Raw genomic sequence first — 26,067 nt, 5'->3', positions numbered from 1 at the left:
CACTTTACAGAACAAAAACTAGCTTATATATTTTTCTGGAAGACCTTCTCTCACTCCTCCCCGCAAGTCCCCAGAAAGACAAAGGTGGCTGGGCCTTGCTTCTGTGACTGCCAGCTGAGGTGGAGTGTTGGGGCAGGTGGGGTACGGGAGGAAAGAGCAGGGGCGGGCACAGGGGGCCCGGGAAGGGGAAGGCACAAGAACCCACTTCACCGAGAGTGCGGGAGGAGGCAGAGCCGGGTGAGGGAGGAAACCACTGCCCCTGAAGTAACCCGGAGGCTGCTGGGCGTTCCTGTCCACACAGCCCTGGCCTGGCAGCTGCCGGAAGGGGCGAGCTAGTTCCCTTGTGGGCATAGTCACTGCACGCGCCGTCCAGCCAAAGCCAGAGCAGAGGGAAGGTCGGGAGGGGACAGAGGCTGTGTGTGGGGGGCTGTCAGACAGAGCAGGAGGCAAGAAAGAACGTGCCTCTAACGTTATATATTAAAAATATCCATAGTTCTTGTGCACAAAATTCCATCATTCACATCTGTGTATCACCCCTGCCTCCCCAGCCGGGCCCAGGAACAGCCTTAAAATAAAGATGGCGGTTTTCCTTTTCAAGAGCTGAGGAAACATCCGCTCAGTCTTTATGGACCTTGAGAAATGGTGAGCCTTCCCCTCCCCCCAGTCTCTGCCTCCCAGGCCTCTGCCTGCTGCGTGGTGTGGAGATGGCGGGTGGCCGGGGCGAGGCCGGTCAATCGGTCACTCAGTCACTCGTGCCTCCGCTTGGAGGGCGGGATCAGGTGTGGGGGCAGGTCGGCGGGCAGCTCGTGGCCCTCCAACTTGACCTTGATGAGGTGGTTGGCCAGGGCGAACTCCTCGTCGTCCAGCAGCCCGTCCTTGTCCACGTCGGCCAGCTTCCAGATCTTCCCCAGCACCGTGTTGGGCAGCTTGGACTTCACCATCTCCTTCTTGGCATTGGCGCCTGTGATCTTGCCATTGACGGGGGACAGCGTGTAGAAGATCTCATCGTAGGTGGGCTTGTCCTTGCCCACCACCCACTCGACATCGTCGATGCCCTCGCCGGCCCCCTCACCATAGCCGTGCCCAAAGGGCCCGTTCATGGTGCCGTCGAAGGCGCCACCCTTCACAGCCTGGGAGGGCATCAGGGACTCCTCCTGGCGCACCATCACCATCAGCCGGGCAATGTCGTTGGCCAGCATGTCGTCCACTGTGTCCAGAAGCTTGGGCTTCAAGGCCTGGAACTTGCTGAAGTCCTGGGTCTGCAGGAGTTCCTGTGGGTGGGGGGAGGAAGACGAGCGCTGGGAAGGACGGCCCCCCCAGGCTCCAGGCCAAGCGGCTCAAGTGAGGGCCTCTCAAGTAGAAAGAGCTGCTCTCCCACTCTCCAGCTTGGGCAACTTAGGTAACCCGGCTGGGCCGCGGCTCCCTAACCTGTAAACAGGAAGCATTAACAGCACTTTCCTTGCAGCGCTGTCAGGACTACCTGACAGGACACCGCAGAGTGCCTGGCACAGCCCAGCCCTCTCCCCCCACGCAAGGTGAGTCACCACATTCCCCTGCTCGGTGTCACTGCCTGGGTCAATCCTGATTCGGGTGGAGTGCTGGTGATTAACCCAGCTGCTTCCGTTTTGGAAAGCCCTCCCCCATGGAGCTGGGATTCCCTCCAGAACGAGTGCCCTGGGCCCTCCTGACTCCCTGCTGGCCCCAGGGGCACTCAGGACAGCCGTACCTGCATCTTGCGGAGGCTCGGGAAGTCCCCAGGGGAGATCTGATGTTCTCGTTCGATCTTCTGGTAGATCTCTCCCAGGTTGTTCACCAGCTCTTTCTTCTTGCTCTCCTTACCAAAGACGTTGGGCATCTCCTTCTTGAGGGAGCTGATGATGTAGGCATGGACCTAAGGGGACCGGAGGGCAGACATCAGGTGCTTCCTTGGCATATGCCCGGCGGCCCCAGGGAGCCTCCGGGGACACTGCTGCTGCCAGCTGCTCGGGAACAGGGAAGTGGGAGCAATGGCGTCGAGCTCCAGGCTGCTGCTGTCCCACAGGACCCAAGGGCCCAGGAGCAGACACAGTGTGGAGAGGCCACCGCCACCCACTGCCACGGGCAGAGGGAAGGAAAGGAGAGGAAAACCCACTTGAAATGGACAGACAACAGCCCCGCACGAGACACCGTGAGGGTCCAGGAAGAGGAAAACCGAGTCTGTGAACTAAGAGAAGGCTGTTTGGTGAGCACCACAAGGCCCAAGGGTGGGGTGACTTCAACCTTGGCCCTGAGCAAGGTGGGCAGGTGGGAGGCCTTACCCAGGGTGCTTGGCTACTACGAGGAAGAGCCAGGACCACATCCCGGGGGCCAAGGCGGCCCACAGCCTCCGTTCTTTCTGTCTGTGCCCTCCCCTCGTGTTTCCTGCAGAGCTGAGGCTGCACGTGCCAATCCCTGCAGCGCGCTCGCGGAGAGCTCACACAGCTCCTGCGGGCCTGAGCTACACCCCACTCTATCATCATGACGGCTTCGAGATGACTAAGGATTAGAAAAATCTCACGAAGATTTTTCCCAGCAGTTTTGAGCTCTATCTGAGCTCCAGTACCTTGCTCAGGCAGAGTTAAGGGTGGCACACCCTTCACTTCCCCGCAGCGGCGGGAACACTAGCACCCCTCCAGAGCAGCCCAGCTTCAGATCCTTCGGCCCTGCCAAGCGGCGTCCAGCCACGAAGGGCTGCGGCCGGCTCCAGCCCACCGCTGCCCTCCGCTCAGCACGAGCCCCGCCTGTCCAGCCCGGGCAGCCTGGCCAGGAACTGCCTTAGGGAGGCGGCCCCCCTAACCCCCATCCAGGATCTCCTGGAGATGCTGCAATAGGCAGGTCACAGAGAGCCGTGGCCACCACTCTGCCCTGCAACGGGCCAGTGAGAGTCGGTGCAGAGAGCGCCACTCACTCCAGGAAAAGGAAGCCTTCGAGACATGGCAGGGTTTCCAGGCGAGGGGACTCAGTATGCCTGTGGCAGGCAGTCACACACCACCTCTCCAGGCCACCAGGCAGGGGCCCACAACTGCCTTTTGTCCCGCCTGTCCTTGAGGGAGGCTGGGTGAGGCTCAGCCAGGGCCACAAGCCTCGCTCAGGACATCCTTGGTCCTTTGAGGCTGGGGTTCAGTCACCAGGGTTTTCTCATGGGTTCCTTTCTCCGAACTGGCTCCACTCATAGGGAGATATGTTTTTTTTTTTTTTTTGAGACAGAGTCTCACTCTGTTGCCCGGGCTAGAGTGAGTGCCGTGGCATCAGCCTAGCTCACAGCAGCCTCCAACTCCTGGGCTTAAGCGATCCTCCTGCCTCACCCTGGGACTACAGGCCTGCGCCACCAAGCCGGGCTAAGTTTTTCTATTTTTAGTAGAGACGGGGGTCTCTTTCTCCCTCAGGCTGGTCTCAAACTCCTGACCTCAAGGGATCCTCCCACCTTGGCCTCCCAGAGTGCTAGGATTACAGGCATGAGCCACCGCTAGAAGTCAGATATCTTGAAAAACATGCAGCCCTGAACCCTAGCAGGCTCCGACCTGCTCCCATGCGCAGATCCCCAGGGGCTCAAGTCATAAGCAGATTCTGGCTCAGCAGGGCGAGGTGGCTCAGACCTGCACTGTGGGGCCAACAGGCTGCGAAACTGCCGGCCACAGGCACTTTGGGTCACAAGGTGGAGCCAGTGCAGTGGCACAGGACAAATGGTCAGCTCTAGTGCCTTGGACCAGGCAGCACCCGAATGCCACTGGACGCTCTGGCCTCGAGACAGTGGGTGTAAGGGCCACTGGCTCAGCCACTGATGAGGCTCCACACCTCTGACCCACCCAGCGCAGGCGGGGGCACAGGCTCCCTGGAATGCGCCTTCCTCAGTCCTCAGTCACACTTGGAGCCTGGAGGACTTCGTCCTTGGCCACAGGCCGTCACTGAGGCTCAGCACCCACACAATGTCTGCCCTGGTCCTTCTCTGCATTCCACAGGCAGGGGTGAGCACTGGCTCTCTGCGGCTTCTCACTGGAGAACCAGTGCTGGCAGGGCAGTTCCTGAGCCGAGCTCTGACCCAGCCTGGCAGGGGAGCTGCGGCCAGAGTCTACCCCTTTAACACCTGATCCCAGTGCTGAGAGTCTGAAAGCACAGCTGCACGCCCTGCCAAAATGCCAGTGTTTGGACTTGGTCATTTCCGGCTGTTTAGTGCACATTAGATACTCCCGTCCAAAGGGCCAACCCCAGCCACAGTTGGGACTATCCCTCACAATGACATATCTGGGCTGGCTCATGATGTGGTGCTGTCCCAAGTCAGATGCCCTAAGGGGACATGTTCTGTCCCTCTGTGTTTGGAGAGTCCACTGACGGCATGAACCTTCACTTCCTAGCACCAGCATCCTGGGCTCTCACTCTAGTACACGGCCAGCCACTGAGATTCCAAACTCTTGAACAATTCAGATGCTGGCGGCAGGTACCAGGGGCCCTGTGCTTCCTAAGGGGTGAAGATGGTTTATGAGGCCTGTGTGGACGGATGTCACCCCACTGTGGGCTGGGCATCAGCACCCAGCATGCTCTCTGGGCTGCAGGCTGGCGCCCTTTCTCCTTACTAGCTGTTTCCTACCCAGCCTAAACATCCACTCCCGCCCGGGGCCTCCCAGCCCCTCTACCCCACCGGGACAGCTGCCCAGCTGTCAGCTCCTGCAGTGCCCTGTGCTCGCCCTGGACAACATAAACAACCAATGCTTATTTTTTGTGTATGCCCTGTTTTCCCCATGAAGGCTGGGGAATGTTAGGCTGCAGGCTGTGTTCCTCCTGTGTCCCCAGTGCCTAGCACTGTGCTGGGGACACTTCAGTGCTTAACAGCTCCAAGAGGGAAGCCCATGAGGTTCAGGCCTATGCCCCCCAAACACTCCATTTCTGGGGCTGCCTCCTTTGCCTCAGTGGTGACTTCCTGTTTGCTGTTTCTATGTTGTCAGCATGTTCAAATCCTTCCTCAAGTACTTGGGGTATAAAGCACAAACAGAACAGGCTAAGAGGAGGCCAGGTAAGGGATCTCAGATGGGCAGGCTGCACTGTGGGTGTGCACGAGGACTGGTTTCTGCACACATGAAAACAGCACAGGGCAGGTTTGGCTGTGCAGCAGGCAGGGATGGGCCTTGGGCAATCCCGGGGCCCCGAGTGCCAGTCCCAGAGCCCCCGAGTCCCAACCGGCAATAGGCCGCTCCCCTCGTCCCAGGGTCTACCTTGGCCAGCCGCGCCCGCTTGATCAGGTCATTGAGCTTCCTGAGGGCGGCATTTCGGGGCAGAGACTGGATGTCTTTGAAGAGGTCTTGCTCCTCGGCCTCAAAGAGCTTGCGGTTGTCGGGGATGAGGAGCGGGTGGGACCAGAAGGAGCCGATGTAGACCCTGACCACCTCGGGGGTGTTGATGATCTTCCCCAGGGACCACATGAGGGCCCCGTACACCCGCATCAACTGCTGCGTCTCGATCTGGTCGGCCTTGTTCAGCACCACGCGGATCTTGTCCTCATGGTTCTTGAGGGCCTTGATGACTTCCGAGAATTCATCAGAGATGTCCAGCTTGTGGGCGTCGAAGAGCAGGATGATCCTGTCCACCCTCTCGGCAAACCACTCCAGGACAGCTGCAAAGTCATAACCTGAGGGGGAGGAGAAAGGTGAGATCGAGGCACCGAGGGGCCTGGCTGCTCTGATGGCTCTTGTATTTCTAACTTGGCCTAGTATTTCTCAGTCTGAGGTCATTTTTTAAATTCTCATAATGTACTCGTCTGGAAGCAAAGCACCCTGAAGGCAGGCTCATCAGGTCTCCCGTTTCTGTACCTGCCATGGTGGTGCCCACACAGCACCTGGCATCAACAGATGCTAAAGCAAAGGAAGTTGCCAAGTCCAAGTTCGCTAAGGTCGGTCAGACCAGGGCAAGAGTGAGGAGGAGACCCCAGCAACACGGCCCAGCACAGTATGGTGGGCAGAGCAGACTCAGGTGCTGCCACCTGCCAGCCGTGTGCCCTTGGACAGCAGTAACTGCAGCTGGTATTTGTATAGTGCTTATGTCCCAGGCTCCCTATTTTGCAGGAATCTCATTTATTAACTGCTCCAGCAAACTACGGCTCAGGGACCAAATCTGGCCCACCACCTGTTTATGTAAATAAAGTTTTATTGAAACACAGCCAAGCTCATTTGTATTATCTATGGCTGCTTTTGTCTATAATAGCAGAGTTTAGTCGTTGTGACAGAAACCATGAGGTCTGCAAAGCTGAAAATATTAACTATCTGACCCTTACAGAAAAAGTCTGCCGACCTCTGCTCTACAAGTGCAGGAAGTGCTACAAACCACTTCTCCTTTCTAGGTCTTAAACGCTTTTTGAAAATGAAGCAGGTGGGCTAGACAGACTCTAGCTCTAAACCTTAATCTATGCTGTTTCCCACCAACCCATTACGGCCCAATTAAGGCCCAGCCATTAAAGGGAACTGTGTCCTCTGTGGCAGAGACTGCTAACTGGAATTCCTCCTTTAATAATGGAACTATCTCATTTCAGCTAGACTCATAGCCTCCTAGCTTAAGACTGCATTTCTCAATCTCCCTTGCAGCAGAAATAAATGAGAAAAGGTACATGAACCCTTTGTCGTTTTCTCAACTTCCTGAGGACTGGGATGCAGATGTGATAAAATAGGAGCTAGAGCAACCACTTTGGGTTCAGAGATGAAAGCTGCATGTCCGGATGGCCTTGGACTTATTTTTCACATAAACTACTGGATATCAGATTTAAGCCAATGATTTTTGGGTCTCTGTAACAGCAGTCTAATTTGTACCCTATCTGACAACTACGGCTCTTCAAAACGTTTCCACTTCTTCCACTGCCTCCAGAAGAAATGAAAATTCTGTCTTCACCTTTTAGGAATACCAAGAAGAGACAGGAAGACTCTGTGGCAACAGTGGCCTAGCATCTGTGGGGAGCTTGAGTCCCAGCCCCTGAGGTGTCATGCGCCCTCTGACTGATTCTGAGCAAGCTTCTTTGTTCCCTGGCTCAGTCTATCCACAGGTACCAGGCCACCCTAAATATAGATCAGCCCTCTTAAAAACCACTAGGTACTTCCCAGAGAGCAGTCAAGCTCCTGAAAAAAGCCAGAGAAGCCAGAGAACAGTCTGGGACATAGCCCAGCTGTTGGCCAAAACCAAGCTCCTCACCCCCACGGCCTGCTCCTGGCATCCCCTATGGAAAACACTTACCACCCTCTGACCAAGCTGGGGATTTAGATATGTATTCTCTAGATTGCAGAGGACAGGAAGTGCAAAAAAAAAAAAAAAAAAGGGAAAAAGTGTCAAGGAAAGGCAGCAGCCAGGCGCAGCCTGAAGTGACAGGAGGGCAGCCCCCAGTGTCCCCCTGGTGAGGAACCTGCTGATTAGCCACCCCGAGCTGGGGAGGCAGCATAGTGGCACAGGCTGCCCCCACCTGGGAAGCCCTCCCGGGCTGAAGGCAAGTCCACAGCCCGAGCTGCCCGAGAGGCGGCCTCCACCCGCACAGCCTGAGATAAACTGCGCTGTGAGGCTTGCGAGGAGTAAGCTCTGCTTGGTTAGACAAACGTCCCTGCTGCCAGGCCCCCAGGTTCCAGTGTGCCTCAGTCACCTGTGAGCCTAAAGCCACAGGGTGCTGGGCCTCTCCTCACACTTGGGACATGCAGAAAGAATGGGGCTTTTAGGCCGGTGGCTCATGCCTGTAATCCTAGCACTCTGGGAGGCTGAGGTGGGCAGATCGTTTGAGCTCAGGAGTTCGAGACCAGCCTGAGAAAGAGCAAGATCCCATCTCTACTAAAAATAGAAAGAAATTATATGGACAGCTAAAATATATATATAGAAAAAATTAGCCAGGCATAGTGGCACATGCCTGTAGTCTCAGCTACTCGGAAGGCTGAGGCAGCAGGATCACTTGAGCCCAGGAGTTTGAGGTTGCTGTGAGCTAGGCTGATCCCACGGCACTCACTCTAGCCTGGGCAACACAGTGAGACTCTGTCTCAAAAAAAAAAAAATGTGGGCTTTTAAATAAGATGGCTCTGCAATCAACTCCCAGCTCCAGCCACCGGCTCTGTGACCTCAAGTTCTTTTCCTAATTTCTCAGTACTTTCTCCACCTGTAAAACTCAAACAGCAACCCCTCCTCTTAGCATTACGGGGAGGACCACTGAGGTATTGCACCGGACCCCCTGCAGACCTGCTGAGGGAACACGGGCCGAGCGGCCTGGGACCTCACCATGCTCGGCTCTGAGGCCAGAGACCAGCTTTTGTCCTGAAGGAAAGTCACCAAAATGCAAGGAAAATCCCAAATCCACTGCTTCGGTCAACACAGCATAGGCAGACTCTCCAGAGCAGTGATTTGCAACAGTTTTCCTGCCCCAGCGCACCGGGGACACAGGGCACTCTGCTCAGAACCGAAACAGCCCCTCAAGGGCGGAGGGTCTTCACAGGATGGTGCTGGGGCCCTTCGGGCTGGGCAGGGAAGCCCCGTCAGCCTCCCAGAGGCTCCTGTGGATGGCCCAGATCCCACGTGCCCAGAAGATGTGGGAGGGCATCGAGCATGTGCCAGCTGCTAGCCAGGACCACAGGCTGCTGGTTCCAAAGTACAAGGCCTCTGAGACGCCCTGACTCCCAGAACCACAGGAAGGGACGCCCAGAGAGTGAAAGATCAGCAGAAAACCAGAGAGAGGGGAAGGCCCAGGGGCAGCAGGCGGGAAGCAGGGGCAAGGAGAGGTCGCCTGCTGCCCTGGCGCCACCAGGGGCACCCAGCTGAGCCTGCAAGGCCTGCCTGGGGCCCATGGCTGCCACGGCCATGGGCCAGCTCTGAGAACACAGGTCAGCACTGAAAAATCGATGACGCAAGGACTGAGCAGCATCTCCTCGCTCAGCAAAAGGGGCCCCATTTCCCCCCTCATCAAACTGTTTGTTCTCAGACCGGCCCGAGCTGAAATTAGAATTCACACAGCTGGGGAGGCAGTGATGCCAAAACTCAGTTCTTGGGAACAGGACGCCCTCATGGGCTGTGCTCGGCCGTGTTGGCTTTGGCCTAGGAGTCAGGACAGCGCCTGGGGAGCTGAGGTCACCCTCCAAACTCCACCCAGTGTGGCCTCACTCCCTCCTCCCGCTGGATGGAGGGGGACCCTGGGGAAAGGGAGAGAAAGGAGGAAGAACATCAAACTCTCTGCCAGTCCTTGGGTCCATGAGCCCCAGCCAGCGCCGCCCCCCACCCAACCCTGCCTCCAAATCCAGTCACTGGCCGTCGCCTCAAGATCAAGTCAACAGAACTAAGTCCCTTTTTTTGCAGGTGAATGAAATTTCCTGTTTATTACAGAGAACACTCACACTTTTGCTGAGAGAAAACACAGTGACTGGCCAAGCATACCCATAGGCGACAAAAAGGGCCACAGCACTCGGGCCTGTGCCATGTCATTGCAGGTGTGGGACCATGTGGCTGCAAACCACCAACCAGCCCCTCACTGCCCTTGGATGCGCCTCACTCGCCAGGTGTCAAGAGGTGCCAAGGGCTAACCACACAGCGGCAGCACCGAGCCGCCCTTGGGCTTGGAGCTCAGCGCAGGTCACAAGCACAGAACAGGGCTGGCCAGCGCCCCCAGCACTGCCCAGCGCCCCCAGCACTGCCCAAGGCCACGAGCCTTTTTTGGGACACTGGTGGTCAAAACAGGAGTCAGACACCACCTCATGCAACAGCAATTATTACTTATTCCGCAGCAGAAGCAGGAAGCTGTGTGTGCTCAGTAAGAAAGGGGGACGTCCCCACCAATGCAGGGGTGGGAGTGATAAAGCTGACACCTGTAGCTCCACTAAGGACACAGAAAACATGGCCCAGGGCTGTGGGCTGGAAAGAAAAGGCCACCTGCAGAGTGAGTAACTTCAGTGAGTAAAGCCAGACCCACCAGGGACCACCTGAGCTGCAGGACAAGCTGGGACTCCGGAGACATCAGCTAAGTGAAATGAGCCCCTCACAAAAGGCCAAGAGCCCCCTGTAGGGTTCCTGTAGGGTTCGGTGTACAGGAGGAAGCCAGAGCAGTCAAGTGCACAGAGGCAGAAAGTAGGATGGTGGGGCCAGGGTGAGGGAGGGGGAATTAGCGTTTAATGGGGGCAGAGTTTCAGTTTGGGAAGATGAAAAAAGTCCCGGAGCTGGACGGTGGTGATGGCCGCACAATAATGTGAATGTACTTAGTGCCACTGAATTGTGCACTTAAGAGTGGTTGAAACGGATATAGAGGTCTCTGATTTACGAAAAAAAAAAAAAAAAGCAAAAAAGAAAAGAAAAAGGTAGAATTTTATTTTATTTACTTATTTTTTTTTGAGACAGAGTCTCACTCTGCTGCCTGGGCTAGAGTGCCGTGGCATCAGCCTAGCTCACAGCAACCTCAAACTCCTGGGCTCAAGCGATCCTCCTGCCTCAGCCTCCCGAGTAGCTGGGACTATAGGTGTGTGACATGCCCGGCTAATTTTTGCTATTTTTAGTAGAGACGGGGTCTCGCTCTTGTTCAAGCTGGTCTTGAACTCCTAACCTCAAGGTATCCTCCTGCCTTGGCCTCTCAGAGTGCTAGGATTATAGGCATGAGCCACCGTACCCGGCCCGAAAAGTAGAATTTTTAAAAAGGGGGAATAAAAGACTAAAATGGCAAATCTGCTATGTTAGGTATATTTTACCACAATTAAAAGAAAGAAAGAAAAAAGTCCTGGGAGTGGGGCAAGAGGGTAAAAAGAAGAGAGTTATTCTGGGCAATCAGGCTGAGCCATTTCGGCTGCCTGACACCTTGGGCAGGGTGTGCACGGGCACCCTGGGCAGGAGGCCGAGTGCCACCTCCCACAGTGGCTCCGTTCCCTCCTCCAGGCCCCTCCTGCTCAGGAGGCACCTGAAGCTTCCCAGAGGCTGGCTGGCCTGTTCACAGGGGCCACCTTCCTGCCTTCCGCCACCCAGGAGAGGTAGAGGAGGAAGCTGTTTTGATGCCTCCGAGCCCTACCCTAGCACCCTCCAAAATGCAGGTAGTTCCAGTAGCTGGGGGAAAATCGGCTTCGTACATTCCAAAAGTTTCTAAAACACAAAACAATAGAGGGTTTGTCTCCAATCGACTTTTGTTTCCTGCCATTCAAGCTGCGTGGGCCTCGGTATTTCTCGCCGGTCTCCCCATCACACAGGTTTCCAACCCGGGCCAGGCCCAGGAGAAAGCAGCATGGCAGAGCGAGACAGCGATTCAGGAACCGAGAAGAATCTATACTGGGAGGATTTGTTCCTGAGCTTCCTCCGCTGAAGCTCTTAAGGGAAGGGCCTTTCCAGGGTAGCACAGAGGTGAAAAGTCAGGGTCCTCCCCACCCTAGGTACTTGCCCAAGGAAATGACAACACATACCCAAAGCGCTGAGCACAAACATTTATAGCAACTAATTTAAAACTGTCCCGAGCTGGAAACAACCCCAATGCCCTTCAACAGGTGAACATTCCTGTGACAGGACATGGCCCAGCATCAGAAAGGGGCGAACCCCCGATACTCTCAAACACGTGGATGCATCGCAAAAGCAGAAAGCTCCAGTGACAGAAGTGACAGAAGACAGACACTAAGGCTTCATGCTGTATGATTCTACCTATGTGACATTCTAGAAAAGATAAAATTTAGGGACAAATGTCAGTGGGCTGCCTGGGACCAGAAGTGACTACATGGGCCAGGGGGAACTTTTGGGTCACAGGAGTACTCTCTATCTTGGCTGTGGGGGTGGCCCCGGCTGCTTCCCTGAGCAGCACACCCGCCGCCAAGGGGGGGTTCTACTGTATCCGGCAGACCTCGACAGGCCAGGCCTGAAGTGAGCCAAAGAAGAGGAGGAAGGACAAACGGACGCTGGAATCAGGCCCACATTTCCATCCCGAGCCTCCTACAAACCAGCTGTGTGACCCCAGAGGCCATTTGCCTCTGGAGCTTCAGTCCCCGGACTCCCCACCTGTGGCTGGAAGACAGTCGGCCTCCCCCTCGGAGTGCTGCCGGGAGGCTTGGCTGAGCCTGGCACTCCGTGAGCATGTCGTAAATGTTTGCTCTTATTTACTCGCAGGATTTGTATTTTGGGCTCAAGAAGCTCAGATTCTGCTGGGTGTGTGGGCAAGGATCACTTCACACGCATGACGCATTCCTCGTCCTCCAAATATAAATGGCATGTGTGCCGGCGCCCTGGCCAGCTGCTCCCCCGCCCGTGGGGCTCGCAGCCTGGGAACAGGTGCCGCAGGCACAACCTGGTACGCCCCCTCCGCGCACTGCGGCCAACAGCCTCCTGGCACTCTGGCCTGCTGGACTAGGGGAGGGAACAGTGGTACAGGGGCTGAGCTGAAGGCCTGGGAGGCTGCACGGAGGCTGGAAGCTGCAGAGCCCCAACGCGGCCCTGGAGTATGAAGGGAAAACCTGGCAGACTCAGTGCTACTCTGAGGATCCTCCCTCCAGGTTACACAGAAAAAGGTCTCCTTCATCAATGCCTGGGGAACCCTGGATTTTTCAGTCTCTTTATTATTAATCAGCTGACATCTCTTGAACACTTAACTTGTACCAGGCACTAGAGCAAGAGCCTAACACAAGTAAGTGTCTGTACTCAGCAATAGCCCTAGAGGCTGGTATTGTTATGCCTACTGTACTGACGCGGCTCCCGGGGGTCATGGCAACTCCCCGGGGCCACTCAGCTCCTAAAGTATTGACGTGGGACTTGAACCTTCTGTTACATGTGTGCTGTGGACGCTGTGAATCCAAGGGGGACACAGCACTTGGCCTTGCCCAGGGCCTCTGGACAACCCCTTGGGACACCGTAATGTCTGCAGAACGCCCTGGTGAAACACCAACCTAGAGGGCTGTTAGCGCTGGGGCACCTCGGGGGCGGCAGCAGGAGGAGGGCTGTCTACAGAGCAGCTCCACCTCTGGGTCAGAGGGTTCCAGGCCACACAGATGGGAGTCTGGGCCGTGGAGGCTCTGTCGACTATTAAGGATGAGGACGGCTCCCAGGCTTGGATGGAGTTAGCAGGAGGGCAAATGAGAACCCAGGAAACCAGCCACCCTGGGCCAGGGCTCCAAGTGCCACTCCCTGGGTGGCCTGGGGGTCATTTCTGGCTGGAGGCAGGAAACAGGGAAAAGGAAGACGATACCAGCAATGTCGTTCAAGGCCCCAGACCTCAGGTCCATTTGTGGACTTGGAGTCTGACCTTGGGCTGGAAGAGAAGCAGAGCGTGGCCTCCGCACATTTCAGGACAGCTCTGAACCGCCACAGTAATGACCCAGCAGGCTCAAAGGTCTGTCTAATCCAAGCTCTCGGGACTCCACACCAAGGCGCCCTCCCTCAGCTGCACTGCGGTATGTGCATGCACAGCCCCTGCCTGGGTTCGAATCCTAGCCCCAACATTTGCTAGCCTGTGTGTCATCTTAGGCTAATTACTCAACTTTCCTAAGCCTGTTTCCTCCTCTGAAATGCAGTAGCTTCCACACAGATGCAGCTGCTGTGATACCGCAATGGAGCCCGTTGACGGGGCCAGCAAAAGTCAGGCACAGAGCCAGCCAGGTCTCCCATCTCCTACTCTAAGTTGAAACAACACTCCCGGATGACACAACTTTTGTGAGGGAAACTGAGGCACGAAAGTTTCAGCTTAGCTGTGGGAAGAGCCTGCTCCAGGCTCCGCTGCACTGTGACTGTGGGGGGGGGTCGGCAGTCGTGCCACACCCCAGCTGCCCTTTGGAATGCCCTCTATCAGTCACGCGGGCAGCACTCACGAATGAACGCTGTACCCACAGGCCACCTTTCTCTGCTGACACAGGTGAATGGTATCTTTAAAGTCACTCAGAAGATTAGCACAAGGGCCAGAGCAGCCGGAGACCCCAGCAGGGGCCCCTCCTCTTCAGAGTGCCTCAGGGTCCCTCACAGAGCAGGCGCATCCTGACTGCTCTGGGTGCCCCACCTTATCTTTGCACACAGCATTTCCTGCACACGTTAGGGGACAAGGGGAAAAGAAGCCAGGAGGAGCCAGCCCAGTGAGGGTGGGAAATGGAAGTAAATGTCATTAGCAACGCTCGTGCACATGCAGTTTCCACGAGGACGTCTGTTCCCAGGCAATGAGGCTGGCAGGCCACGGGAAGGCGTGCCGCTTGCCCAGCCCCACGTGCTGTGGCCCTGTCTTTCTGAGGGAAACACCTGCTTTCCACGCCACCAGCAAAGGGAGCAGGAGGCGGCCAGCCCGGGGCCTGGAACGCACTGCCCTGCTGACTTCCTCTGCTGGACAGGGCGACGCGGGCCTTTGCCTGACTGATGGGCGGGACTCCAGGAAGGCTAAATCCACTCCTCCCAGTCACCTAGTGGTTCCCGGAGTCCACACCAGAAACTCCAAGAGGTACCCGGTGACGGTCTTCCTCCTGAGGACAAAATGCTGACACCAAACCCCAACTGGGTAACTTTTTTTTTTCATTACACACAAATACATTTTTTTCCGTTACATGTATATATTGTATAGTGGTAAAATATTATTTTATTTTATTTTTTCCCCTTAATTGAGATGGGGTCTTGCTATGTCACCCAGGCTGATCTTGAACTCCTGGGCTCAAGCAATCCTCCCGCCTCAGCCTCCCCAGTAGCTGGGATTACAGGTGAATGCCACCATGCCCAGCAAGTAAGATATGTTTAAACTAAGACCCCCTAGGGCTATGGAAGGACACAAACAGTCTAGTAAAATCAGTCTGACCTTGTGCTATTACACAGCAAGAAACCCTCCTCCAATCGGAGCCATGTGCTTTTCTTTCAGCCATCCTCCCCTTCCTGTCCACGGCGCAGTCGGGGAGGCCTTCTGTGGATTCAGGGGAGCCTGGCAGCTCAGGGACCCAGAGGGGCACACCTTACTCCCAGAGGGGACAGGCAGGCCCCACAGGCAGAGTACCGACAGCTCACTCCTCCAATCTGTCGTTTGCACGGGCACCTTGAGGACCAGGACCACCCGTCATACTCGAGTCCTCCCCCAACCACTAGTGGAAACACATCACATCTGCTGGTCCTCTGACTGTGGAGCCTATTCCTCAAGTGCCGCTTTGGGGCCTGTCTCTCCTAACTGGAAAAGGAAGCAGAGGGACCGTCCTAGCGGGCAGGGGCCAGGGCACTCAACACATCCAGGTGTACAGTCTGAGCTGCTCAGCCTGCTAAGCTCTGAGGACACACGCCGAAAGGTCCAAGACAGTCCAGCGGGGGGGCCTTCCTAGCACTGGTGGAAAACAGCTCTTTCTGAGTTCCTTTTTGAGACAATAGGGGCCTCCAGAACCCTAAAGCCCTCCCCTTGCATACTAAACTCAGCTCCGAAGCTACACTGAGCAGTGGCACTCCGGCCAGATAAACCTCTTCTTGTGCGCTATTGTCCCTTGCCCCAGGATGTGTACACACCAGCCGCCCCACCAGGGCTTCTCTATCTCAGGGGCTTCTCTATCTCGTGGCCCCTGTCAGAGGAGTCCCCTCTACTACTGAAAGACACTTCAATAGAGCCTTAAACAATGTCCCTCCAGAATACCTTGGCCCTGGAGGCAGACTGAGAACACATTCCCTCCGTGCTTGTCTCTCTTCAAGAGTAACTTATTCAGACTCTCTGGCCTTGCTTCGGCAAATGACAAGTCTTGCTTATCAGGCATTTTCTTAAAACCAGGTTGGAACAATAATAGTAGTAAGAAAGAAAAAAACTGGCCCTCACTTTTTAAAAAACAGGTCCCCAAATCTCCTCCCTTGAACTCCTAGGAGCGTCACTATCACCAGGGGTGGGAGAACCTAAAAGCTTAATTGGCAGCTTTGCAACCAGATTAGAGAGACAGCAGTTTCAGTACACTCTGATGCAATCCCACATTGGCAGGGCCCACGAGCCTGGAAAGAAAGAGAAGCGAGGTTTCTCAGCACCAAGAACAGAGCCCCCACCCCCTCAGAGCCCCAGCAGAGAGACACACATGCACCCCAAATCCCAGGTCGCAAGGCTCACTACCTCTGGGCATTCTAGAAGAAAGGGACTCAGGAACATTTGCAAGTTAATGATAAACAAACCTGGTCACTGGTCCTCAACCTCTCCTTGAGTTTGATCTTATTCCATTTTCACATTGGCAGCTGTGGACGCCACTCCTGACCTGCCAGGTACCAGCCACCTGCCCTCAAGCTCCTCCCAGAAAGCATCCAGGTCCCAAAGCCCCCCGCCCTTCTACAAAAATGGGCAGTGGGAGATAGATGACCCAGTTCAGGTTCACCCCAAACCAGATCTTCAAAAAAGCTTGGCAACATCCAGGCAGTTTACACACCTGGAATGGGCCTAGCACTAATGCACAGCATGGAAACCTCACCCAGGGAGGCTGCTGACTATCGACAGCTAAGTGAATTTCCACTAGCCCCTTAACGTTTCAGCAAATTTCTGCTAACTTCTCCTTTTGGTGGGCTCCCTCATGGTCCTGCTGGACTCCACTAGGAATTTAGACAGCTTTGGGAGGCAAAGCTTTTAAACACAAGCTAAGGCAAGTGAGCCCCAGGGAGGCCAGGGTGCTGGCTGGACAACCTGGAGCACAGGTAGTAAGCCATTTCCTGTGTCCTCAGCATGTGGCCTGAGGCCCTCTCTCCGGATCCTGTTGTTCCCAGCATGCCTCATGGGTTTGAAAGCATGACAGTTGCACAAAATTGGCTGTGGTCTCTCCTTGGTTGCTCTTGTCACCGGGGCATAGCGAGCAAGGCAGAAAGCAGCTCCTGTCCCCTCAGTGCTCGCAGCACTGCGGAAGTTAAGAGGCTGTTGTAAAATGGGTTCTCACTTGGACCTACTTTTTTCAAAAGCCTGGGGCTGGAAGAAATCTCAAGGGCAGATCTGAACCAGGTCGCAGATATCAGATAGGAGTCTGACAATACCAGTGCCCGGGGCTGCGGTCAGGGCCTGTTTACCTCTGCTGATGCGCTGTTTCTCCCCGGACAGGATCCCAGGAGTGTCAATGATGCTGATGCTGTCCAGCACAGGGTTGGGCAGCTGGGCACACATGAACCTACACGAGAGCAAAAGCCAGAAGTGAGATATCAAGATGGAGTTATCACTGCTGCAGATGCGACAACAGGGCTTTCTGGACTTTGTCTCCATCTCTGGCTTCCTCTCCAGAAGGAAGGACTTCATAGGAGCTTTTCTGTCATCTCAGTTTCCAGGGGTGGCCAGCAAATTGGAGGTACTTTCCTAACCGGGCATGCAACCAGCAGACACGAACTGACCTACGCCAGCACTTCCCTCACAGCTGCTTTCCCCCCAGAATTCCAGAGTTCAACTTTCAAGCTGCTGACTTGTTAGTGAAAACTGCGAGCCTAGGTCACCATGCAACTCAGAAGGGAAACAGGAGGGTGACACTTGGATTTTGGAACTCCAAGTTAATATTTTCAGCTGCTTGGCTAACCTTCCACATGCCAAAAAGAGCTGGTCTCTTCCTTTTGCTACAAGGGCCAGCCCTGCCCTTTCACCTAGCTGCCATGGGCAGCCAGTAAAAGCCAGGGGGCCACACAGGCTGGTGGAGGAAGTACAGACACATCATTCTCTGAAAGTCAAAGCAGGCTGAGGGAGAACAGGCTGCGGAGAGCTGGTGACTCATGGGTGAGGGCTCAGCTATGCCTGCCTGAGTTCCACACTAAGCTTAGAACAGTCCAGAACAGCAAGGGGTTGTCTCAACTGACAGCAGGGATTCTTTACGGGACACAGAAAAAGCTCCTTTAAAAACTTCTCTGAAAAAGGCATGTGAGCAAAGAAAATACTGACCCATTGTCTATAGATACAGACTGAAAGCCCTTCCAACAGAGGGGAGGAATCTGAGCTGATTAGCTTCTCCTTTTGGTCACCTTCCCCCAAGTGACCAGTGGCCCACAGGCCGGGGGCAACTGGCCAGGGTGAGAGGTGCTGCCTGCAAGTGCAACAGAGCAAGAGCAGCTGACCCACAGGGTGAACAGACCTTGGACCTCACCCTCACTAGTGCCAGTAGCAGAGCTGCTAGGACGGGAGCCACTGGAGAAAATGACAACCTAGGAGGACTGGAAGTCGAACTGGCTATGGGAAGTAACATACCTAAAAATGAGCCTGGCCAGTGAGATAACATCTGTAGGGCCCAGAAACAAGTTGCTCTGCAAAGCCCAGGGAGTGTGGCAGACAACAAGAAAGGCAGCAGGCAGTAAAGATGCACCAATCCCACCTTCTCACCAACAAGGAGGCAGATTTTACCTCACACTACAAGGGGGCAGTCCCAGTTATGCAAGGAGGAGTTTTCACAAGACGCTCTTAGGACACCCTGACTGCGCCCTGTCCTGGTCTGCTCCATCTGATTTTATTCTTAGAGTAGCACTCAGTGGAAGAAGGCCGGAAACTCAAGATCATGATTCAAAGGGTCTCTTGAAAAGAGGCTGTATCAACCAGAGAAAAGCCCCCTTTGTTGTGCTCTCCCCAGCCTGGTGGCACTCCCTGCACTATACACCCTGACACGGCTCCAGGCCTCAGCTCCGCTGATAAGGATGCCTCTGGCAGTGCCATCAGTGTTCAGAATGGACCCTCTGGAGATGAGGTGGTGGCAAGAAGGAAACAAAAGCATTCTGCTTTCAGATCCTGTGGCACCAATGTCATCAAAGTGCCTGTTTTGGACCAAGTGCTCCTAAACAGAACTGCTCTTTTTTCGGGTAGAAGCAACAGCAGGCAGTAACTGGCCACAAAGGCCAGGCAGTGAGCACTGCGTAAACTTAAAGGGAGGCCTCAAAAAGTCACCTGGGCCCTCAGCTTCCTCAATCAACAAGGTAGGGGTTGCTGAGATGCTGAGATCCTCCCAGCTCTGAAACTCTGGGTTTCCAAATTCAGAGAACCAGTCATGTGCCCTCTTTCTCCTTTCAAAAATGGTCTGCCTTTACAATCAAAAGTGAATACCTGAGGATAGTACAGCGACCCTTCCTTATGGCTTCCCAGAGTTCTGCGTGGAAGCAGAGACCTAATGCTTGGACTTTCCAGCACAGCAGCCAAACTTTCCACAAGATCAAATGGCTCTCCCCAGCTTACAGTCTGAGCCAATCGCCTATCTACGGGCACAAAAATGTTAAAACACAGGAGGTCTGGGTACAATGAACACTATCTGGCTGATGCATAACCCTGACTCAAGCATAACAAAATCGCTCAAGGCCAAAGGATCCAGCCTCTCTCTTCAGGACCCTTAGCCCAAACGGTTGGTTGGTGTTTGTGTGGCCCTGACATACAAACACCAACAGCCATAAAACAAGAGGACAACCTGACATGCCTGGAAGGGGCAAAAACACAACATTGAAGGTTAGCTCTGCGCATGGAGGTAGGCTTGGCACTGGCTCGCTGTGGGGCGAGCCGCCCTGTACGGCTGGACAGTGTCTGGAAAGGAATGTGGTCATGAAGGGCGGGGACCTGGGAGGCAGAATTCAGATTCCTTCCTAGGCTCTTCCCCTGACTAGAAAGGCATGTGGAGTCACTCCTTGAATGGGGGTGGTAGAGAGGGCAGGGTCTGTGAAGTCCTTTGGTATGTTCCCTGGGGGGTTGGGATGGGATGCGTTGAGTTCCTTTATAGAAAAGTGACTCCTTCTCCAAGAGGAGCCACTGTGCTTCACTCACAGCAAGAATCTCGGTGCATTCATGGGCAGGCAGGTCTTACTTATTTAACTGGGGAAACTGAGGTCCAAGTAGGTTAAGGAACATCTTATTGCATCTACAGAGGGACCTTGGGGCTGGAATCTCATTTCAGGGCTCCCATGCCACTACCTCATGCTGCTTCCTGAAGCCCCTCAAGGCAGCACTGACCCTATGAGAGCTGCCTTTGGAAGTGTTCAAACCCCATCAGTCCCCAGCCTCCAGGGCTGCCCCCAAATTAGCAGGCCACAGCAGAGCCTCCTTGTCCTTCCTACACAAAACCACCATCCCAGGGGAGGTAGAGCAGAGATACCACACCAGCAAAGGGAATGCCTAACAGTTTGTGCTTTCCCGGGACACTTAAACAGAGCCCTGAAGGCAGGGGAGTGAGGGGCTGATTTGAATGAATCGGTGTGTCCAGTGTGGGGAAGGAGGTGGAGACCTAGGAAGAGCAAACACGAATGCCTCACTCTCCTACCACGGCCCTGTTCTGAGGGGAGTGGGGCTAGGATCTGCGGGGGGTTTGGGAGTTAAACTGATAACCTGGAAGATTCTGGGGCGACAGAAGCTGGAGGTGCCGGCAAGGCCCACTCCCAGACTCCCGAGTGGATTTTCTGTGAAAACAAGCAGGGCTCGTCCCAGGAAGTGGTCACTGAGGGTCTCACCAGGGCCTTGGAGACAAAGGACGGCGGGGGCCACGGCCGCGGGAGGGTCGGGACCGAGTACCTCAGCCGCGCCTCCCGCATCCTATGGCAAGGGGTGGGTACCTGTTGAGGAAGGCGTTGCCGAAGGCGTTGAGCTTGCGGAAGGGGCGCCGCGGGTCGACGACAAGCGCGTTGCCCGGCACCACGCCCTCGGTGGGGCCGTGCATGACGGCGATGAAGGAGTCAGTGGTGGGCTCGGGCCCGATGCGCATCCCCGGGAAGTCCTGTTCGATCAGGTGCCGGATGAAGGTGGTTTTGCCCGTGCTGTACTGGCCCACGAGGAGCACCATGGGCTTGTTGTCGAAGTCAGCGTCCTCCAGCGCCGGCGAGTGGAACTCGTGGAAGCGGTAGTACTCCTCCAGGGGCAACAGCTTCTGCGCGTACAGCTGCCGCAGCCCCTCGGCCACCGTCTGGAAGAGCTCCGGCTCCTTCTTGCGGCGGGCATCCTTGCTGACCCAGCTGAACATGCTGTTGGAGACGGGGCTGGCTGCTGCGGGGCAGACCGGCGGCTGAGAGGTGGACGAGAGCACAGAGCCGAGGCGGGGCCTGGCCGGCCGGCTGGCTGGCTGACTAGGGCAGCAGGCGGCAGCAGAGGGGCAGGGGGCGGGGAGCGGCCCACACTGCGCAGGCGCACGGCACACCCCGCGGAGACGCCCTCAGCCAAGTGGAGCGCGCGCCCCGCCAAGCGCCCTTTATAGGATCGGCCCTGTGATCCGGCTGGCGCCGCCGCCGCTTGAGCAGCCGAGAATGGGGAGGGGAGGAAGGAGCCCCTCAGGCCCCGCCCCTTAGCTGCGTGCCACGTCCTCCCCTCCTCCGCCTCCCATTGGCTGATTCCAAATATCGCGAGCCCCTGGTCGGGGTGCCGTGGCAACTGCACCTGTTTCGCCCCGCCCCTCGGGCTGCTCGCGGAAGTGCTGCGGTTGGGAAGGCGAGGAGCCGGACCTCTCGCGGTGAGGTCTTGGGGCTTAGGCCCCTTGCAGCACTTGTGAGCCCCCGCACCCCGCAGGTTGGCTCCGCAAGAACCCAGTTACGCACCCCAGCTCCTTGACTACGCGCCCCACCCGCAGTTGCCCCCGTGAACCGTCCTCCCACCGGCTCAGAATCCCCGGAAGCATCGGAGGCCCCAGGGTCGCGGCTCCTCTTCTTCGCGCTTCCCTAACACACATTCCTCTCGTCCCCTCATCTTTTATCTGCTTTGCATAGGGGGAGACAGGAAAGAGGTAGCAGGGGAAGCTGAGGGAGTAGAGAATCCAAGGTGGGGTGGTGACCAGAAAAGAAAAATGGGGAGGGAGAAGGAGCCGATGGGGAAAGTCTGACTGGCAGCAAAAGGCCTGACCTTTCCTCAGGCCGACGGGGCTGGGATTGGGAGAGGGACACAAGCGGTGGAGGACATACGTGACATTTGACGTGTGGTGGTGAAGAGAAGGCTTCCCCAGAGAGGCTGCAACTGTGGCAAGGCGGGAGGTCATAAAGAGGAAGTTGAGGCTCTCTGGCCACTTGAGTTTGGAGGAAGTGAAATCGGAAATTCCCTATGTGGGGAGAAGGAAAATGTGGGGGCAACAATGAAATCTTGTGGGAACTTAGGGGGAAATTTAAAAACCCAAATACTTCCGCTTTCCTCTCAGGGTTACCACCAGTTACCATTTTTTACTCTGACTTATGTCCCACTCCTCACCAGTTCCTGGCTGTTCCATTGGGCTCATGCCCCCGCCATCATCCCTGGCCACACGTATACCCGCTTGGCTGTCCAGGCTGGTGAGAATCTTCAGTAGGTGATGTCAGAGCTTTAGGGACTGTGATTGTTAGGTAACCAGTATCAGAACACTAAAGTGTGGGAGGGGGTCCCCGGGGCTTGGAGAGATCTAAAATGAACCTGGGAACTTGAAGGCCTGTTCTCCAATTTTCTGGCTTTTGGGAGATGTGGAAGCCTAGAGGGCTGGGTGCCTCAAGCGAGAAGAATGCAGTCTGGCAAGCTAAGGGGACAAAGGTAGGAACTGGAGCTGAGTCAGGTGGGATCCAGAGAGAACAGGGTAGGAAGTTTGGTCACCCAACCCTTGTAGGAGCTGGCCTCTGTACCCTCTGAGGGAATAGATAAAGTTAGATTGCCTTCCACTCTTCCTCCTCCCTAACCACTGGAGAGCAGATATCAGCCCTGTCTGCAATCTTAGGTCTCTGACTTACTGCTTTTATTTGGGATTTCATTAATATTCTTTTCATCAATCACAGAAGCCATCAAGACTTTTTTTTTTTTTTTTTTTGGCATTCTCCATAAGAGGATATTGAGGCTGCTAGGCAGGGCTTGTCACCAGAGGCTGCGTGCCAATTGGTGACCAGGAGCCTCCGGGGGCCCCGTCCAGACTTCCTGGGTCAGCCTTAGAAGCCAAAGGATTTAGCTCCTACACAGTGCTATGAGGGATCCACCCTGGAGATGCAATCTTGGGGTGGGTCTAGGAAAGAGCTGGGGGTGGGGCGATGGGGGAAGGGATCCTGAATGAGGCGGTTGTTCCATCATCTGAATGAGGCTGCTCTGAGCCCCGCAGCACTCACACTGACCCGCCATGGTTTTCACATCTCCCCAGAGCCCTGTGTGCTGGGAAAACCCAGCGCCAGAAAACTGAAAACAACAAAATGTTCCTGGGTTATTTATAAATGAAACCCGGACCCTGTTGTTATGTATGGCCACTTGACTTCACAGAGCTGGAAGGACTGGAAGAAGAGCTCTCTCTCACCCTACTGTGGCTCAAGTGGCCAGGAATTAGTTCCTCCAATTTCATGGAGTTGGCAGCTTCCTTATCTTGTCATGCTCCTGATTGTGAAAATGCCCTAATTTTCTTTGTATTCCTTGAGTAGGATGGTTTCTGTTTGGTGGGAAAATTTTATAAAATGTGAATGAACCATTTCACTTTTGGTTTCTCTGCTGTTTCACTTTCGGCCTGTCTACCTGGGTCAAGGGCAGACTGATGGCGACTTCAATTTCCCTTTTGTCTCAGAAACCATGTCCATCCCCGACTCCGAGTGTTTTCTTCTTCATTTCACAGACACATTCATTCAATTCTCGGCAAATGCAGCCTTGGGGTGCCCCTGGGTCTCCTAGAGACTGCCCTCATCCAGCAGAAAGGGGTCTCCTGCAGCCTTGCCTCCCCTGGAAGTTCAGTCATGTCATGGCCTAGTCTAGGGAAGTGTCTACAAGGTCCCCAAAGACAACTTAAAAAAAAAAATAATAAAGAGGGAGTTTTTCTCCAAATATGGCAGAAGAATCAGGCTCGGAAAAGCCAAAAACACATAGGTTTCTCTCTCGGACGAGGAGTGGTTTATTCTTTCCACTGAGAAAGTTTGCATATAAGCACAGATTTTTGTTCTTGCAGTCATGAGACTGCAACAGATCCATTTTGTCAGAACAAGGTGAAAAACCGAGGAAATCTGTTTCTTTGCGTGCCAGGATCTCCAGCCTGGCCAAAAGGGCATCCTTTCCACACCACAAGGCCTCGCAGCAGGAGCCATGGCCTTAGGCTCAGCCTCTGGGGGGACTTGCTGGGCTCCAGAAGCCTCTGTGGGCATCTGACAGCCAGGACACAGCCCAGTTTGGAGGTGACAGTGTCAGGATCTTAGCTGCTTTCAAATCCCACTGAGAAAAAGCCTGAGGCCCTGGGGTGTCCAGTGACTTGCTCGAGGTAGCCCAGGCTGAATGAAAAGCTGAGCCTTCAGAATTTCAATACCGTGCTCTGTCCACGTGCTAACCTTCTGAAGGTGCGAGGCAGGCAGGTGGAATAGCATAGGGAAGGAGTTTCCAGAGTCTCTTTCCCAGGTGCAGGCTGGCGTGAACTCCCTGCCCTGAAGCTCACTAGCCCTCTCTAGCCCCTTTGCTGCCCTGCAGCCTAGGGGACAGGCTTGCACATTTACCACGCAATGTGCATGTGTAACTGCATAGTGCTTGCAGAGCTGAGACTTACAGGCCTCGGATGCTTTTAGTAAAAACTATAGTCAACTTTCAGGCTTCTAAATGTGTGTCTTAGTCCCAGCAGCCTCTGGCTCCACCTTGCAGAGACTGTTGGGGCAGGAGCTGCAGCTGAACACGGCTTAGTGTTTACCTTAAACTCATTGGGGAGCCCAGGCACCGAGCTGGCCCTGCCTTGGGCCCCAGGCCTTTGCTGTAGAGAGATCGTGCACAGGAACCCCACAGGAAGTGGTTTATTATTTGCCACAAGAGCATTCTGTCTTCTACAGTGATGACATCAGAGGCTCCTTGCAGGTTGCTGGGGTCCCACTTAGCCTACACTAATGAAATGATGGGTGTAGCCCCGACGTCCCCCCCCAGCCCTCTCAGCAGCCTGAGAGTACAAATGAGGTGCACAGGTGTTGCTGCCTGAGTGACAATGGTCTTAGCCCCACTTGGGTGTGGGCCACAGGCCTGCCGAGGTTCCCTCCAGGCATTTCTAGAGGTCTCTGGGCTGTGTCTTGTGTGTACACAAGAACAAGTCTGCCCATGTTCTTCTGCTCTGGTTGCCTCTCCCTGGCCACAGCCTCTACCCCAAGTTCCCCTATGGCTGGGGGCTGCCCTGAGCCTTACCACGGGTGGCTCACAGGCTGGAAGCTGGAGGGTAGTTCTGTCCCCAACTGTGTGTCACACTCAGCCACCAGGGCACAGAGCCCAGCCCCTCTGGCTTCTGGCCCAGTGCCCCATCCTCTCAAACCCACACCTCAGGAGGGGTCAGATAGCACGCCCAAGGCCACCCTTCAGTCCCCTCTGCTGACCTGACACCGCCTTCCTCCTTACCCCAAATCAAAGTCTCTGTGCAGGTTGCTTGGCATGGTCTGTGATGGTCCACAGAGCTGTCCCCAGCCCACCTGCTCTGCTGCCAGCTATTCTCTCTCTCTGCCCTTTTGGTCCAGCCATGACGTTCCTCTGACCTGCATGTTCACCTTAAATACAGAAAATGGTGAAGGGTCATCTGAGTGGGGACTGGAAGCCAGAGTCCCCACCAAGGCCCGTGTCTGCCCAAGTTCCATGCTTGCTCCCAGAAGTACCTGTTGGGCAGGAACACAGCAAGGCCCTTCCCAGAGCTGGGGTCAGGCCTTCTCCTCCTGGTCATCTGGCCTGGCCCTCTGCCCCTTGGTTCCATGATCTCCCCCAGAAACACCTCTCTTGCCCTTTGGTCATTGTGGTAGGCAGAATTTCATGATGTCCCCAAGATCCCCCACCCTGGTGTACATACCCAGTGTAACCCTGGGAGTGTGAATCTCATGGACTTATTCCATGACAGGCTGTGGTTAGGTGGCACAGTCTACACAGGGAGACTATCCTGGGGGCCCACCTGCTCTCATGTGCTCCTTGAAAGGAGAGAATTTTCTCCAGCTGGTCAGTTGCAGAAAAGGAAGTCAGAGATTCAAAACACAAGAAAGATTCAGTGTGTAGTTGTTGGTTTGAAGGTGGAGGAGACCATGTGGAAAGGAATGTGGGTGGCCTCTCAGGATCAAGAGAGCCCCCAGCAGAGCTCCAGCAAGGAAATGGGGACCTGAGTTCTGTAGCTGCAAGGAACTGGATTCTGCCAACCACAAGAAGGAGGCTGGAAGCAGATTCCTCTGCAGCGCCTCCAGGTGAGCACCCAGCCTGGCTGGCTCCGTGTTTTCAGCATCTGAGACTCCAGACAGACAACCCAGGTACACTGTGCCCAGACTTCGACCCACAGAACTGGGAGCCCTTAAAGGAGGGGGTTG

The 26,067-nt window shown here is 55.2% G+C and overlaps 1 protein-coding gene across 1 annotated transcript; it reads right to left on the bottom strand.

Moving 5' to 3' along the window:
- Positions 1-454: 454 nt before the first annotated feature.
- On the bottom strand, positions 455-21,002 carry EHD1 (EH domain containing 1). Its single transcript, XM_045556114.1, has 5 exons — positions 20,416-21,002; positions 16,933-17,030; positions 5,226-5,638; positions 1,727-1,891; positions 455-1,271 (listed from the first exon to the last, which is right to left on the bottom strand). The coding sequence occupies exons 1-5, from the start codon at positions 20,817-20,819 to the stop codon at positions 747-749; spliced, it is 1,605 nt and encodes a 534-aa protein (XP_045412070.1). The 5' UTR covers positions 20,820-21,002; the 3' UTR covers positions 455-746.
- Positions 21,003-26,067: the final 5,065 nt, after the last annotated feature.

This window comes from Lemur catta, chromosome 7 (assembly GCF_020740605.2).
Source record: "Lemur catta isolate mLemCat1 chromosome 7, mLemCat1.pri, whole genome shotgun sequence".
NCBI lineage: Eukaryota > Metazoa > Chordata > Mammalia > Primates > Lemuridae > Lemur > Lemur catta.
Note: the sequence above shows the minus strand (reverse complement) of the source record. Positions and strands in the feature narration are given on the sequence as shown.